At 43.1% G+C, this 16,359-nt stretch overlaps 1 protein-coding gene across 2 annotated transcripts in view; it reads left to right on the top strand.

Moving 5' to 3' along the window:
* Positions 1–12,638: 12,638 nt before the first annotated feature.
* Positions 12,639–16,359, top strand: part of NUP160 (nucleoporin 160) — a 51,046-nt gene continuing 47,325 nt past the window's right edge. For both annotated transcript variants that reach the window (XM_063093386.1, XM_063093384.1), the window contains exons 1-2: positions 12,639–12,750; positions 13,019–13,130. In XM_063093386.1, coding sequence (XP_062949456.1) covers positions 12,651–12,750; positions 13,019–13,130 — 212 coding nt within the window. In that variant the 5' untranslated portion in view covers positions 12,639–12,650. The remainder of the gene's footprint in view (positions 12,751–13,018; positions 13,131–16,359) is intronic.

The following is a 16,359-nucleotide window of genomic DNA, read 5'->3' as shown; positions in this document are numbered from 1 at the left end:
ACCTTTTCACTCTTTGAAGGGGTAGAAGAGGAGAAAGATGCTAAAGAACTTTCAGGAGCAGATGAAAGGAGAGAAGGATTAAACAGATTGCAAAAATCTCTCAACTGGTATTGACCGTCATGATTATTTTGCAGAGGAAGACACAAAAACACAGGCAGGTTGACTGGCACTGCCTGTGGTCACTCAACAACAAAAGAAGTGAGCCCTGAGGTTTTAAGATACGATGGTATGAGAAGGGAACATTTGATGTGGGTTCGACCTGATAAGAGTCCAGATCTAAATGAGAATCTACACTCAAAATTTTAAATTTCTAGTCTCTTAATTGTATTGTGTCTTCTTACATGAAAAAGTAGTTCTGGGCTTTATACATGCAAATAAAACCTTTTTTTATTGGACTGGCTTTGATCTTGGTCTTTAAGGTTAATATTAATCATATTTTATGAGACGATGTCACTGCTTCTATTGACACTCCCTACACATCTGGATCCTTGTTGAAGCCTCCATCTCCACCATTAGAATTCCATTCCTTTGAATTAGATGGTAAATGGATTATATATATCAGACAACTGATAGCAGCTGTCAGAATCACTGTGTTGAAAGTGATATTGAGACTCAGTAGGAAAGGACTCCCACAACTGATTAGCAAGAGGAGCAAGGCAGGGAAGAGTGAAGAACGCTCTATCAGTTATGGCACTGTGTGTTGCTGCACCTCTACCTCTGGGAAGGGAAGAGGTATATTATTAAGCTCTTATATGTCATCAACACCTCATGTGAATTAATGTCAGATAATTTCTAATTATACCAGAGCTAGGTTTTTTGGGGGGTGTTTTGTGACCGGTAAGGGGATCGTAACCCTTGGCTTGGTGTCGCCAGCACCGCGCTCAGCCAGTGAGCGCACAGGCCAGCCCTCCCAGAGCCGCACTCTCCCGAGTGAGCCACGGGGCCGGCCCCATACCAGAGCTAGTTTTGATGATAAGTACAGCACTTACATTTTTAGAAGCAAAACTCAGGATATATGGTTCAAGGAAGGATTTTTTTTTTTCTGATCTTGTGAATTAAATTATGTGCAAGCTCTTGCAGAGATAAGATTTAATTAACCATATAAAGAATCACAACATATAGAAATTTATGAAAAATGTTATATGAAAGATGAAAAAAATCTTGGGGTGTATGGTCCCCAAGAATAAGTCCAAGGCACAGGAGAGTGAGGTCTGAGTGGGAAACCCGAGCTTTCAGGGGCCATCAGAGGGCCCCAGTGTCTGAAGTCATGGTGGTTTCCTAAGTGGGTAGAAAAAATACTGAGAAGGGAAGTGAGAAGTCACTGACATACTTCACTTATTCTACAATTTTGCTTTTAAAAGAACCTTGTCTTGCAGGGCCCTGCTCTGAGGGTTTCCTGGCGGAGAATTTCAAAATTCTAGACACCATGTCAGGGTAATAATTAAGTACCTACAACATCCTCTTGGCTTCCCCATGAGTTACTGACCTTATAGTGAAGTATACTCTCTTTAAGCAAGGTTCTCCCAGCCCACACATTAAGGACCTGAATACTGAGGTCAGATCAACCTTTCAAAAAAATTTTTTTAACTACTTACAAAAGTTTGATTAAAGATAAAATAAAATTCTCATACCAAATCTACAATAAGAATTTATGTAGTACTTAAGCACTGAGTCGTAAGTCAGAATTTAAGTAAATACAGACTGTTAAGCAAGAAAGAGAAAGTTCTACAACAGGACCCCAGCCTTCGCACCTGTTACTCGCCAGTGTTCTCGCCACATTTTCAAGCCTTTTTGCCTGGAATGCTCTTTCTCCCTTTAATACACATCTCTTTTATAATAATTATCATATTTTACTGTTACCTCTATTTCTCTTTTGTCTCCCTTCTACACTGGGAGAAACTCAAAAGCAGGGAATGTGAAATTTTTATTCTGTCAAGTATTTCGTGAACATCTAGTAAGTGCTAGCCACCCTACTAGGAACCAGAGAGGCAACAGATAACAAGGTCCCTGACAGCACAAGGCTCCTGTTCTGAGGGATCTTTGTAACCCCAGTGCCCAGCACAAGGTAGGTGTACAATCGAGACTGAAAAAATAAATGAGGGATAAATGGAGGTCCTGCCAGGAATTTAAAATTTAGTTGCTATGATTAATAGAGCAACACATAGGTAAAAGATAATATGAAAAACCTGAAGAAATAGAACATCTTAAGTCTTTTGTATTGTGATTATATCCCAAGTCATTGTTGCTATCTCTAGCAGCAATTATTATTATTGTAACTATTATTATTATTTTTGGCAGCTGGTCGGTACAGGGATCTGAGCTTTTCACCTTAGTGTTTTAACACTGCACTCTAACCAACTGGGCTAACCGGCCAGCCCTCTAGTAGCAATTATTGAAAGTCGTTGTCTAAACAGCAGAAGACCACATTCCTAGACACCAAAAGAAGGTAGATTATGTAAAAAGTGTCTGCTGTGAAATATTGCTAATTTCATTTTTTTTTTTTTTTCTTCGTGACCGGCACTCAGCCAGTGAGTGCACCGGTCAGTCCTATATAGGATCCGAACCCGCGGCGGGAGTGTCGCCGCGCTGCCAGCGCAGCACTCTACCAAGTGTGCCACGGGCTCGGCCTGAAATATTGCTAATTTCAATGAAAGAAATTATCACCTAAAAATTAACTAAGCTCCATACAAATGTAAGGTATTACTACTAACTTATTACTTCTTGAACATGTCTAAGGGCCACTGGTTAGCTTACTTGGTTAGAGCATGGTGCTCATAACACCAAGGTCCAAGGTTTGGTCCCTGTACTGGCCAGCTGCCAAGAACAAAAAACAAAAAAACAAACAAAAAAGACCACCAGCACCTTGGGGCCCACCTTGGGTCCCGAGGTATGGAACCGAGGAACAGACCCCCCCCCATCCCACAACCAGGCACACCACCAGAGCCTCAGGGCCTTCCTGGGGACCTGAGGCACAGATCCAGGGACTAGACCCCCCTCCTCCACAACCAGGAACACTACCAGTGCCAAGGAGCATGCCAAAAACATCACCTCCATGTGGGTGGCCCACCACAACCACCACAATAACCACGGTTGCCATGAAAGCAGCTAGACACCACAACCATCATGCAGATGGTCCGCCAGCCACTGGAGTGCATTGACACAAAGAGAGTCACCAGCAGAGACCAAAGAAAAGAAGAGGATGTCTCTCTCCACAAAGCCCATTCCAGAGCGACAGAAGAAGCATCTGCTCTATGATAATATGGGGGGACCTGAACACACCTCTCAGCATTGGACAGATCACTGAGGTGACAAATCAACAGAGTAACCATTATTCTTTCAGAAGGAGAGAAGAAATCTAGGGTAATTAGAGGGGGAAGGGGGGACGGAGAGGGGATAGGGAGAGTTTGGACAAGGGGCATAAAGAATAAGTTCGATTTGTAACAATATAAATGCTAGTAATATTGATTTGATAAGCATATGTCAACGTTGAACCCCAAAAATATGTATAATCAATTATGATTCAATAAAATTTTTTTAAAAAAGAACAGAAAAGGAAAAAAGAAAGAGAACATGTCTAGAACATGGATATGAAGTTCAAAGATAGATCTATAATCAGGAAAACATTGTGCTCTAACAGATTTTTTTTTTTTTTTTTTTTTTGCAAATCATAAGGAAGTTTTTATTGGGTCCTGTACAGAAGAGAAATGCTCAGTTGTCAAAAGACTACAGATCCCTGGCTCTTGGCCAAGTGGTGAATAAAGACAGCTCCCTCCCCAGGAAGCCCAGGGTCAAGCTCCTTATAAACACAGCAAACAGGCCTGGAGGCTGGACAAAGTGTGGGAGTCCTGGCTCCAGGGTTCTCTGCTTGGGGTCCTCCCCTTTATTTTTTATTTTATTTTATTTTATCTAGCAGCTGGCTAGTATGGGGATCCGAACCCTTGACCCCTTCCCTTTATTTTTATGAAAACCAGGACTGGAGGGATTTTGGGGGTCTATGTCCCGCTGCAAATATTGCTGTTGGATATGAAACAAACAGAATGAAACCCAAGGTGACAAATGTACCGGTCTGAGGGGGGGACAATGGCTAGCTGGTGAGTTCTGCCCCACGTGACATGATGGTGCTTGAAAGCACAGCAGCACTGGCCATTGGTGGCCCTTCCCACGGCCTGGGCTGGACTGCAATCCCCTGCCTTGCTCATCTGTGGCCAACTCATCCCCCCAGTTACTTCACAGCTGGGGATTGGAGGAGCCTCTAAAGCCAACACAGAGTTGGGCAGCACCCCCCACCCCCAATGGCCTCTTCTGGGGCTGGGACACTATCTGGAGGGTGAGGAGACAGGCTTGGCTACCTGAGAAATATTTTTAACATATGGGGAAAATGACAGTAAAGCCATGCTTCCCAAAATATATTCCCATAGAACAATGGTCCAATGAGTGGCTCCTTGACAAGAGTATTTTGCAGGTCAAGGAGTCTGGACAACACATCACACGTAAGGCCCTCCTGGGGTTTCACAAAGCACACTGTCATATTAATGTCTCTGAAAAGTTCTTCTGGAAAGAAATATGTTTAACTTTAACATCATTTCCCATACTTATTTAAGCCACTGAATTCTTTCAAGGAGTCACTATTAAGTTAGTTTAGAAAAATCTGCTTTAAAGTTAAATTCACAATACGGTTCACTTACACTTACCTGTTAGTGGTGATCTAGCAAACTAAGACATTTTCAGAATATAATGTTACATGATAAAAATATTTTTCTTATGAAAGTATCTGTAGATAAAACTTGCTGCACAAATAATAATCTTGGTAACATTCTACATTTTGTTTCTAAATGAAGTCACTACCTAAACACTAGATGGCAATATGATTCCATTTATGTTACAACCAGGCACTGGGATACTAATAGTTGAAGAGGTATTTGACTTTCCTCAGAAAGTATGTGTGCATTTATTTATTCATTTGGTCATTCCACAAACATTTATTAGGTGCCTTTAACTTCCCAGACTCTGATGGATATTAGGGATAAGAATGGAACAGTGATACAAATCTAAAAGAGCTCACTGTCAAAAATTGTAATTTTCTAGATTCCTAAGAAACTAGAAGATGATCTGGCAATTTTTTTTTTTTTTTTTTTTTTAGCAGCTGGCTGGTAACAGGGACCAAACCCTGGGCCTTGGTGTAATCAACATCAGGCTCTAACCAAGTGAGCTAACCAGCCAGCCCTGCCCTATCAATTCAACAACCCCTTTTCTGAGAAGAAAAAGAAAGAAAAAAACATGACTACACTAAATAGGCACATTGATTACATGGCACATTTTTGTTTTTAAAACATGAAAAAAGTTCTAAGTGTACATCACAGACTTGAGAAAATACTGTGTATGGAAAGCATTGTGCTAGACAAGCATCTAAGAAATTGTCACAGTATGAGATAACTGGCCCAAAGGTCACAAGTTTTATGCACCCAGATTTTGACTCAGGGAGGATATGTTCAGTCCTCAGTGCGAGGGTGTTCTGTCCCCGCAGGGTGGGCTCAGTTCAGAGCCTGGAAATTGAGGAGGAATGAAGGTGAAGGTCTAGCCTGTCTCTGGCTGTTAGGTCACTGACCCTAGAGCTTCAGTGCTGGAAGAGAGCTTGAAGATCAATAAGTACAATACCTTTTTCTAAGAAACTGAGGCACACAGAGGTTGGGTGGCTTGTCAAGTGACAAGAGGCTAGCTGAGACAGAGCTACAACTTGAACCCAAGCCTTCAAATGCCCAGCTGATGTTCTTTCCAATATTTCATCATCAATTTTGGGATTGAGAATAGATCCTCCCCTAAACTCTTTCCCTTTCCAAATTCTGTTTCCCCACTGGTTCCCAGCTGGCTGCCCATCCTTAGACGAGGTATGATGTGTGGAGTGTGTGTGTGTATGTGAGATGTTGGATTCCCCGGGAAGCAGACTCTGAGGCAGAAATTTGCACGCGGAAGGTTTATTTGGGAGTGATCTCAGGAATAGCACCTCTGAGGGACTGGGGGAAGGAGGACTGGCCAGAGGGAGAAGTTAAACTGCAATGCAGTTGCGACAGAGGCCTCTGCCAATCCTGCACAGCACTCTGGAGGTGGCCTTTCAGAGGTGTCCTAGGTCAAGGGAAGGGAACTGGACCTTTATATTTATACACTGACCCACACTGGATGCAAGGGGCATAATGATAGGCCAGGAAGCTCTCTTCAGCTGAGGGCAGGAGTCAAGGTGTTGGCAGGGCTCTAGGGAAGAATCCATTTCTGTGCCTTTTCCAGCTTCTAGAGGCTGACCACATTCCTGGGCTTGTGGCCTCCTTTCTCCATCTTCAATTCCACCAAGTCACATGTCTCCGACCGTTCTTCTGTCCTCACATCTCTTTCTGACCTCATCAGGAAAACATTCTCTGCTTTTAAGGACTATGTGATTGGATTAGGCTTACCTCTACAATCCAGGATAATATTCTCATCTCTAGGTCCTAAAGCTTAAACACATGTGCGAAGTCCCCTTTGCCATGCAAGGTAACACATTCACAGGTTCCAGGGATTAGAACATGACTTCTTGCAGGGGGCGGGGCATGTGTGTGTGTGTGTGTGTGTGTGTGCATTGTTCCGCCTTTTATAATCTGGATTAAACGTTTTTGGCATGAATATTTTATATGTTCATAGCAACATTATTATTATTATTTGACCTGTAAGAGGATAGCAACCCTCGGCACTCTGTGGTCTGCACCACACTCAGCCAGTGGGCGCACTGGCCATCCCTGTATAGGATTGGAACCTGAGGCCTCGGCGCTACCAGCGCCGCACTCTCCCGAGTGAGCCATGGGGCCGGCCCCATAGCAACATTATTATATTATTGTGTAATAATATCAATAATATTAATAGATATTTATAATATAATCATTATATTATTATTATGATAGCCAAAAAGTGGTAACAAACCACATGTCCAATAACTGATGAAGGGACAAATAAAATGTAGTATATCCATGCAATGGCATATTACTCAGCCATAAAAAGGAATAAAGTACTGATTGATGCTGCACCATGGATAAACCTTGAAAACATTATGCTAAGCTAAAGAAGCCAGACACAAATGACCACGTATGTATGATCCCATTTATATGAAATGTCCAGAGTAGGCAAATCTACGGAAACGCAAAGTAGATTACTAGTTTCCAGGGGCTGAGGAGGGGGAAATGGGGACAGATGTTACTGAGTATGGGGTTTCTTTTGGAGATGATAAAAATGTTCTAAAATTAGATTGTGATGATGGTTGCACCATTATATGAATATACTGTAAACCACTGAATTGTACACTTTAGAGCGGTAAACTTTATGGTATGTAAATCATATATTAATAAAGCTGTTTAAAAATGGCTTACAGATGAGGTGCATCCTGTATGTTGTATCACACCAGGAAGCACTTTATGCCAGGTTGTCCTTATTAGTGAGTAATGCTAAGATCGAACTCAGGGCTAAGGTAGTGACAACTGATACAAACTGTATTTTTGATAAGTGCTTCAGAAAAGTTATCTACCTTACAGGAATAATATTACCCTACAAGGATGTTATGAGGATGAAATTAGAATGCATGTAAAATATTTAGTAAATCATAAAAACTGTGGGTAGAATAATGGCTCCCCCCAAAATGAGCCTGTCCTAACCCCCAGAACTTGTGAATATGTCACCTCACAGTTCAAAGGAACTTTGAAGATGTGATTAAGTTTGAGGATCTAGAGATGGGGAGATTATTCTGGATTAGCCTAATCATATGAGTGCTGAAAAACAGAGAAACTTTCCAGCTGAGGTCAGAGAGAGATGTGACACTATTGGCTTTGAAGACAAGGAAGCCAAAGAATGTAGTGGCCTCTAGAAGCTTGAAAAGACGAGGAAAAGGATTCTCCTTTAGAGTCTCTAGAAGTAATGCAGCCCTGCGGACACCTCGATTTTAGCCCAGTGAGACCCATGTTGGACTTCTGACCTACAGAACTGTACGATAACAAATTAATAGTGTTTAAGCCACCTGAATCTGTGGTAGTTTGTCATAGCAGCAATAGAAAAATCATACAAGAAAGCACAGAGAACTCTAATAAAAGGATGACTGACCTACACACAAGTGAAATAGTTCAATACAATAAAACCCAAATTACCCTAACCCATGGGTAAAAATACAATTACACTAAAAACATGAACAAATTCCACTAACTCTGTCCCCACCTACTGAGGCACCTACTCGGTCTCTGCCAAAAAGAGTTCCTCAAGCATTGAAGCATTTCTGGGAGTACTCAGGGAGTGTTTTTGTTCATGAAATAATCTTCTTATGAAAGAATCCATTTCCAAGCAGTCTAGGTAGCTCTAACAGGTAGAAATTGCCATGCTGACCAGGCTCTAGTCTTTTTGGGGAATTACCCCTGCTCTACTTACTGGACACCAGTTCTTGCCAGGTACCCCTTTGACCATCACAGACTTCTGGAAGGTACTGCCTCCAATGTAATGAAATCTTTAAATGAGAAAAACTGTTCTGGGGTCATTTGCACAGGGGGAATAGTGGCTCTCTCCATTTGTGCACACTCTGCTAGATCAATCTCAGTGTAGTACTGTGTCTCCTCAACGTTTTATAGAATTTGCAATGAACTTGATCCCTTTTTCCTTTGAGTCCTACACTCTGCTCTCCATAAGCCTCAGGTATGAGCCCAGTGGCAGCTGAGGAGGTAGACAAATCACACTGAACTAGAGTGTACTGGAACAGCAGGGGACTCACCAAGCATCTCTCAATTCATGTAGCCTTAGTCTCTGTGTGTGATCTTTCCCTGCAATTGCTCCAGAATGGCAACCCCAGGGATAGTTGAATTTCTTACATTTCTTTCTCCCATAGTCCGTGTTCTGAGAGAGGAAGATTCTCCTCAGACTAGTCTGGCACCACGTCACTTTTGCTGTATCCTACTGCTTAAAACAGTCACAGAGCCCTCCAGATGCAAAGTGAGGGAACAAAGACTAGACCTTTCGATGGGAAGACTGTCAAATAATTTATAGCCATCTTCAACCTGCCATATACATACATAAGATTTGGATGCTGGAAGTAAGAAAGAAAAATCCAAGAAAATTCCTAGATTTCTAGACTGGGTCACTAGGTGATGATAGCCACATAGGGAACACAGGTGAGAGTACAGAAAAGGGATAAAATGAGTTCAGTTTCGGATACGTTGAGTTTGAGATGTCTGTGGGAAATCCAAGTGATGTCAAAGAGGCATCTGAATGTAAAGACAGAGTCCAGGAAAGAGGTCTAACTTCTAGATATAAATGTAGAAATAATCGGTCTTTACAATAGTGCTCTTGACTGTGGTACATCTCACATTGCTATGTTGTGATCAGTCATAACATAGATAACAAGGAATTTGTAACTAATAATAGTTGAAGTGTTGAACTCTTAAAAAACACTTAAAAATAATGCCACTTTCACTTACATTTAGTATATAGTACTATATTCAGTTATAAGTGATAGAATCTCAGCTTAAAATCCTGATCCAGAAAAAAATGTTTTAAGTGGTAGTTCTGTTCAAAAAGGCAGCATTTTCATTCAGCAGCATTAGAACCTTTACCACCAATGCTGATGGTTCCTACAAGGAAATACAACTCACCTTTCTCCGCCATTCTCCAGACCTGCTCCTCTTCTGTTTCCACCCAGTTAATGGCACCAGTTGTCAAGACTAAAACAGGAGTCATCCTAGACTTGGCACTCTCTCACTTTCATGCTCATGAATCCCACTGATTTTAAGCCCCCTAAATATTCCTTCAAATCTACTTTCTTCTTCTCCATGCCACTCAGGGTCTTATCAATTCTTTCCTGGACCACTTGTTCATTCACTCATTCACTCATTCTTTCACCAAATATTTACTGCATGCTTCTTATGTGTCAGGCATGATTCTTGGAGTGTGGAGTCTAGTAGAGGAGTGGAGGAGAGGTGAGGAATATAGAAAGCAGGAGGCAATTTGGGAGGCTATCACAATAATCCAGGTGAGATGGTGGTGGTTTGAACCAGGGTGATGGTGGTGAGGTGAGAAATGGTTGGATTTTAGATGTATTTTGAAGGTAGAGTCAATAGGATTTCCTGACTGAGTGGATGTCAGAAGAGAAAAAGAAGACTCAAAGATGACTGCAAGGATTTTGCCTTGAGCAATTGAAGGATGCTGGTAACTGAGAAAGGAGGAGTAAGTGTTAGGGGAGAGATTAGAACTTCAGTTTTAGACCTATTAAGTCTGAGATATAGAATAGGTGGTTGGATATATAAACTTGGAGTTCAGAGAAAGGTTTGAACAGGAGATACACATTTGGGAATTACCAGCACATAGAAATCTGGTATTTAAAGCCAGAAGACTGAGGGAGTAAATGTCTCCATCGGGGTAGTGTATGTAGACAGAAAAGAAAACCAAGAATTGAGTCCTGGGGCACTCCAACATCAAGAGGCTGGCAAAACAAGGAGCAACTAGAAAAGGAGTCTGAAAAGGAATGGTTAGGGAAATATGGGTAGGCAGAAACAAGAAAGTGTGGTGTCCTGGATGCCATGTGAAGAAAGTGTTTCCAGTGGGAAGAACAATCAATTGGTCAAATTCTGCAGGTGGTTAAGTAAGTTTAGAAATAACAGTTCAGTATTAGATATGGTAATGTGGATGTCACTTGTAACGTTGATAAAAGCAGTTTTAGTAGTGCACTAGACACAAAAGCTTGATAAAAGTGGGTTTAAAAGAGAATGAGAGAAGGGCCAGCCCGTGGCTCACTTGGGAGAGTGTGGTGCTGATAACACCAAGGCCACGGGTTCAGATCCCTATATAGGGATGGCCGGTTAGCTCACTTGGGAGAGCGTGGTGCTGACAATGCCAGGTCAAGGGTTAAGATCCCCTTACCGGTCATCTTTAAAAAAAAAAAAATGAGAGAAAAGGAATTAGATAGAATGCTCTTGAATTTTGCTGTGGAAAGGGGAAGTGGAAATATGGGGTAGTAGCTGAAGAGAGTGGAGGTCAAATGAGGGCTTGTTTGTGGTGGGAAGGAGAAGTAGCATGTTTGTATGCTTAGAGTAACAACTGAGTAAAAGGGGAAAAAATTGACGTAGAAGAGAGGAGAGAATTGCTGGAATGATATCCCTGAGCAGGTGATCTAAGGCAGAAGTAGAAGGGTTGCCCCTCCATAAGCTCAGAGACAGTTCAATTTACAGCAACAGGAAGGGAAGACAAAATATGTGAGTACAGATGCTGGCAGGAGGGAAGATGTGGTAGCAGAGAAAGTTCTCTTTTGATTACTTTACCTTCTAAGTGAAGAAGCAAGCTGAGAGTGAGGATGAGGGAGGAGGTGTTGGAGGTTAAAGGAGTTATGAAACACTCATTTAGGACAGTGAATGGACAAGGGAAATACAACGTATTTGCTGGGCCACATTATGGGCCCACTCAAGGTTCATGGTCCTGATGGAGTTAAAGGGAGACATGTCAGTAGGCATGTATATTTTTCTCCAGCCATGTTCAGCTGCAGATTTGGATTTAATTGAAGTTGTAATCTTCACGAGAGAGTATGATGAAGAGAGAGTTAGGCAAGGGAGTAATCTAATGAAATTTAAGCAGGACAAGAAGGAAACACCAAGTAAGTGAGGGACAGTGAAAAGGTGGTAGAACAATAGGTTGCAGGTGGAATGAGGGGATTGCATTGCTGGAGTTAAGTGTTCTTGAGTTAAGTGGAGAGATAGGAGATGATGGTTATAATAGAATGAATAAAAGGGAGAATGACAGAACAGTTGTAGTCACTGGTAATAACAAGGTTACAAAAGTGCTTAACAAATGTTGTCTATCATCAAAGGAAAAAAATCTCACACCCCCCGAAATTAGCATCTTCCTCAATATTGAGCCTCTAGTCCCACAAAATCCAAGATGGGCCAAAATCCAAGTAAGACTGCGAAGAGCGAGATCAAGGGTGGAACGAAAGGCAAATTCCTTTCACAGATTCAAGTGGGTAGCACTTAAATAACCTTAACAGGTTGCAGCACCAATGTTTAATTGAACATATTATTATGTTTCATTATGCAAGGATACACTCAAACAGTCTCTCGAAAAAATGCCAACACAAGTGATGCCTCTCCCCTTCACACCCCCTCCTCCCTCCATTCCACGTGTCGCTGAAGGATGAAGAAAGGGAGATCGGGCAGACATTTACAGACGGACACCCTGACGGAGAGAGCGGTGACCGCAAGCTGGGGATCCAGTAGCGGACGGCGGAAGGACCGGTCTCCTGAGACGCCGCTCCTCCCGGGTGGCTCAGCCCCGAGGCCCGCCCGCGCCAGCATTTTTGAGGTGGAAACAAACCCGGCCCCGCCCCCTGCCCCGAGCCGCCGGGAAAAGGGCACCGCCCTCCGGAGGCGTCTTAGCGGGCCCCACGCAGGTTCTCGCAGATCGAGTCGGCTTCTCCCGCCCCTTGTCTTCTGGCTCGCTCCCGGCCCACCCTCATTCTCCGGGTGGAAGCACCGCAATGACGGGTCCCATCCGCCTTTCTCCTCCCCAAAGCGCTTCACTTGGAGGGCGCTCCGCCCGCCCCGCCCCCGGAAGTGACGACACCCGCTCAGCCCTGCCCGTGTCCCGTCGGGCATCGCGGCGGCGGCGGGAAGATGGCGGCGGCGGGAGCCCTGGAACGGAGCTTCGTGGAGCTCTGCGGGGCCGAGCGCGGAAGGCCGAGACACTTTCGGGAATTCACAGTCTGCGGCATTGGTACAGAAGTGGCCAGGGAGGGCGCGATACGGTCCTTCCCCTCGGGCTCCTCCCTCGGATCCCTGGGTCTCTGTCCCCTCGGTTCATCTTCCTAAGTCCACATGCCTGTAGCCCCTGGATCAGAGCTTCCTTGGTGTCAACTTCTTCCTCTTTTCTCCCCTTCTTTTTGTATGGATTGCCAGTCCGTCACCTTCGTCTTCCTCGGCGCCCTCACTCCCTGTCATTCCCAGAGAAGCACGTGTACAGACTGACCACGTTCATTTTTCAGGGACTGCAAATGCCGTACCTGGAGCCGTGAAATACAGTGAGAGCGCGGGAGGCTTCTACTATGTGGAAAGTGGCAAGTTGTTCTCTGTCACTCGAAACAGGTTCATTCATTGGTAAGTGCTGTGTTCGCCAAATCCCTCTGTAACGTAGGGTTGTTCGATGCATGAATTTTCATGGCCGTTCACAAAGTGTCATTCTGCGAAGTGGTAAATCGACATTTAGGAAAAGAGAGATTCTTTCAGTTCGTGTCAGAATCGAGAAAATTTGAGACACAGTTCTAGGAGAGGTACCTCCCCAGGCAGCGTTAAAGCAGAGAGAATATAACTTTGGGGATAACGCCCTGAAGACCAGTTTTAAACATGAACGCATTATGTTTTTATAGTACTTTACAGCTTCCTTTTTCTACAGATATGTTTGAGCTTCTACATGTCAGGCATTATGCTAGGTACTGGGATGAAGTGGTGAACAAAAACTACCACTATTTACATCATGCAGTATGCTGTAGCAGTTTAAGAATAGATGTGGATCCACCTTCATGGGACAGTTTCAGGAAGGAAAAAGACCTTAAACAAATGACCACAATATAGATATATAAGTACAGATTTTCATACTTGCCCAGGGGAAAAGTATAGGGACTATGAGAGGCTAATAGGAGGACTGCATGTTATTGGTGGGGTAGGGAAAGGCTTTAAGGAAGTCACAGTTAACCTGAGATCTGAAGGATGAAAGGTTAACTAGGCATGGGGAGTTGGGGAGAGAGCAGTCCAGCAAGCAGGATCACCGTATGCAAAGGCCATGAAGTGTAAAGAACTTGGTAGGTTTGAGGAACTGACCAAAAATCTTTACAGCTAAAGTGTAGGGGGTAAAAGAAAGTAACGTGAGAGATGTTGAGGTTGGAGAGGTAGGCAGGACTCTGATCATGAGGGACTCTCAGGCCTTTTTTAAGGATTTTGGATTTCATCCTAAGTACATTGAGCAATCACTGAAGGTTATTTAAAGAGTTACTAACATGGTAAAAACTGCACTTTTAAAAGATCAGTCCACTTTGCAGAAAATAGATTTGGGTTGGATGAGTATAACACAAAAGAACAATTTGTTTTTATGATAGCCTAAGTAAGAGATGATGGTGGCTTCATTGTAAGAGTGGCTAGGAAAAAAGAAACAGATGGATTCAAAATACATTTAGAGGGTAAATTCACCAGAATTTGGTGATGTATTGAATGTGGGGGGAGGGATGGTAAAGGAAAAGGAGGGAACTAGGATAATTCCTTGGTTTCTGATGTAACTAACCAGATATGGGCATGGGGGAGGAGGGGAGTTACCATTTACTGAGATGTAGATGATGGGTTTTGGAGAGATGTGAATAATTCTTCTGTACATACTATATTTGAAGTACCTGTGCAGCAGCCCTTTGGAAATATCACATAGGCATTGAAATTTACAGGTCTGAGGCTTGGAAGATAGATTTATGTTAGAGATATAAATTACACTTACTTAACAAATATTTTTGAGTGCCTAATATGTTTCAGTCAGTGTTTAGGGACTAGGGATATAGCAGGGAACAAAACAAAGAGGGAAACAGGCATTAAACAACAATAACTCCCCCCCCCCAAAAAGTGAATTTAGTTTGTCAGGTGATAAGTGGAATAGAGAACAGGGAAGCAAGTTAAGAGGGAAGGGGAATACCTATAGGGGTTAGTAGTTGATAGAGGGTGGTCAGACAAGACCCAGTGATAAGCTGATGTTTGAGCAGAGGAAATAAGGATATCTGGGGGACCAACATTTCAGGTGGAGCCTTCCAAGAAAAAAGAACAAAAAGCGCAAAGAAAAAAACATGCGAAGAACCCTGAGACAGAAGCTCATTAGTTGTTCAAAGAATAACACGGAGCCAAAAGTCTGCAGCTGAGTGAACAAAGGATAGAATAATAAGAAGAGGTAGCCAAGGACCAATCAGGGCTTTCTTAGGTTTTTTGTTGTTTCATTTTGTTTTGGTGGCTGGCCCGTACAGGGATTGAACCCTGGACGTTGGTGTTGCCAGCACCATGCTGTAACCAACCAGCCAGCCCTTTGTTGGCTTTTTAAGGCTTTGACTTTTGCTCTGAGATGGGAAGAAGCCATTGGAGTGTTTTAAGTGGAGGAATGACATGATCTAAGTTGTGTTTTTTTTTTTTTTTTTTTGGTCATGTTTTCGTGACCGGCACTCAGCCAGTGAGTGCACCGGTCATTCGTATATAGGATCCGAACCCGCGGCGGGAGTGTCGCCGCGCTCCCAGCGCAGCACTCTACTGAGTGCGCCACGGGCTCGGCCCCTAAGTTGTGTTTTTAAAGGACTGCTGTGGCTGCTGTTTTGTGAACAGAGTGTAGTGGGGAAGGGTGGGAGCAGGGTGACCAATTAGGAGGCTAGTGTCACAATCCAGACAAGAGATGATGGTGGCTTAGACCAAGGGTAGTAGTGTTAGAGGCAGTGAGAAATGTTCTGTTTGTGGATATGTTTTCAAGGTGAATTTGTTAGAATTTACTATTGCATCAAATATAGTGTATACCCCCAGATTTTGGCTTCAGCATCTGGAAGTTACCGAGATACCATTAATTGAATTGGGAAAGAGTGTAGGTGAAGCAGGTGTTTTTGTTTTTGGTTGTTTGTTGTTGTTAAATTTGGTGGGTCCAGGAATTCTGTTTTGGACGGGTTTAGTTATGTATCCAACTGGAAGTGTTGAGGGCAATAGTTAGGAATTCAGTGGAGAAGTTGAGCTCAAGATACAGATATGGGAATTGTTGCTGTCAGATGGCACTTAAGGCTGTTAATAATGAATGAGATCTACAAAATTAGAGTAAATTAGGGTTTCTTAACCTCTGCACTACTGGCATTTTGGGCCAGATAAGTCTTTGTTGTGGGGGTCTGTCCTGTACAGTGTAGGGTGTTAAGGAGCATTCCTAGCCTCCACTATAAACCAATAACATCTCCACCCCCGGCTCTAACTGCCCCAATTGTAACAACCAAAAATCTGTCTAGATATTGCCAAATGTCCTTGGGGAGTGGGGCAGAATCACCCCCAGTTGAGAACCACTTGTGTAGAAAAGGTCTGAGGACTGAACCCTAGTGCACTACAATAGTTAGGAAGATAAGGAGCTTGAGAAGGAGTAGCTACTGAGGTGAGTGTCCCACAAACAGAGGGAAATATTTCAAGGAGGAGAGTAAAAAAACTGTCAAATGCTTCATGTAAATCAGGTAAGATGAGAAATGAAATTTGACATTCACATTGTGGAGGTTATTGGTGACCTCGTCAGGAACTGTTCCAGTTGTGATGCAGAAGCCTGAGTGGAGTGGGTATAGAAGAGCTC

This window comes from Cynocephalus volans, chromosome 4 (assembly GCF_027409185.1).
Source record: "Cynocephalus volans isolate mCynVol1 chromosome 4, mCynVol1.pri, whole genome shotgun sequence".
NCBI classification, from domain to species: domain Eukaryota; kingdom Metazoa; phylum Chordata; class Mammalia; order Dermoptera; family Cynocephalidae; genus Cynocephalus; species Cynocephalus volans.
The sequence above is the reverse complement of the archived record's forward strand: the minus strand, read 5'-3'. Positions and strand labels throughout refer to the sequence as shown.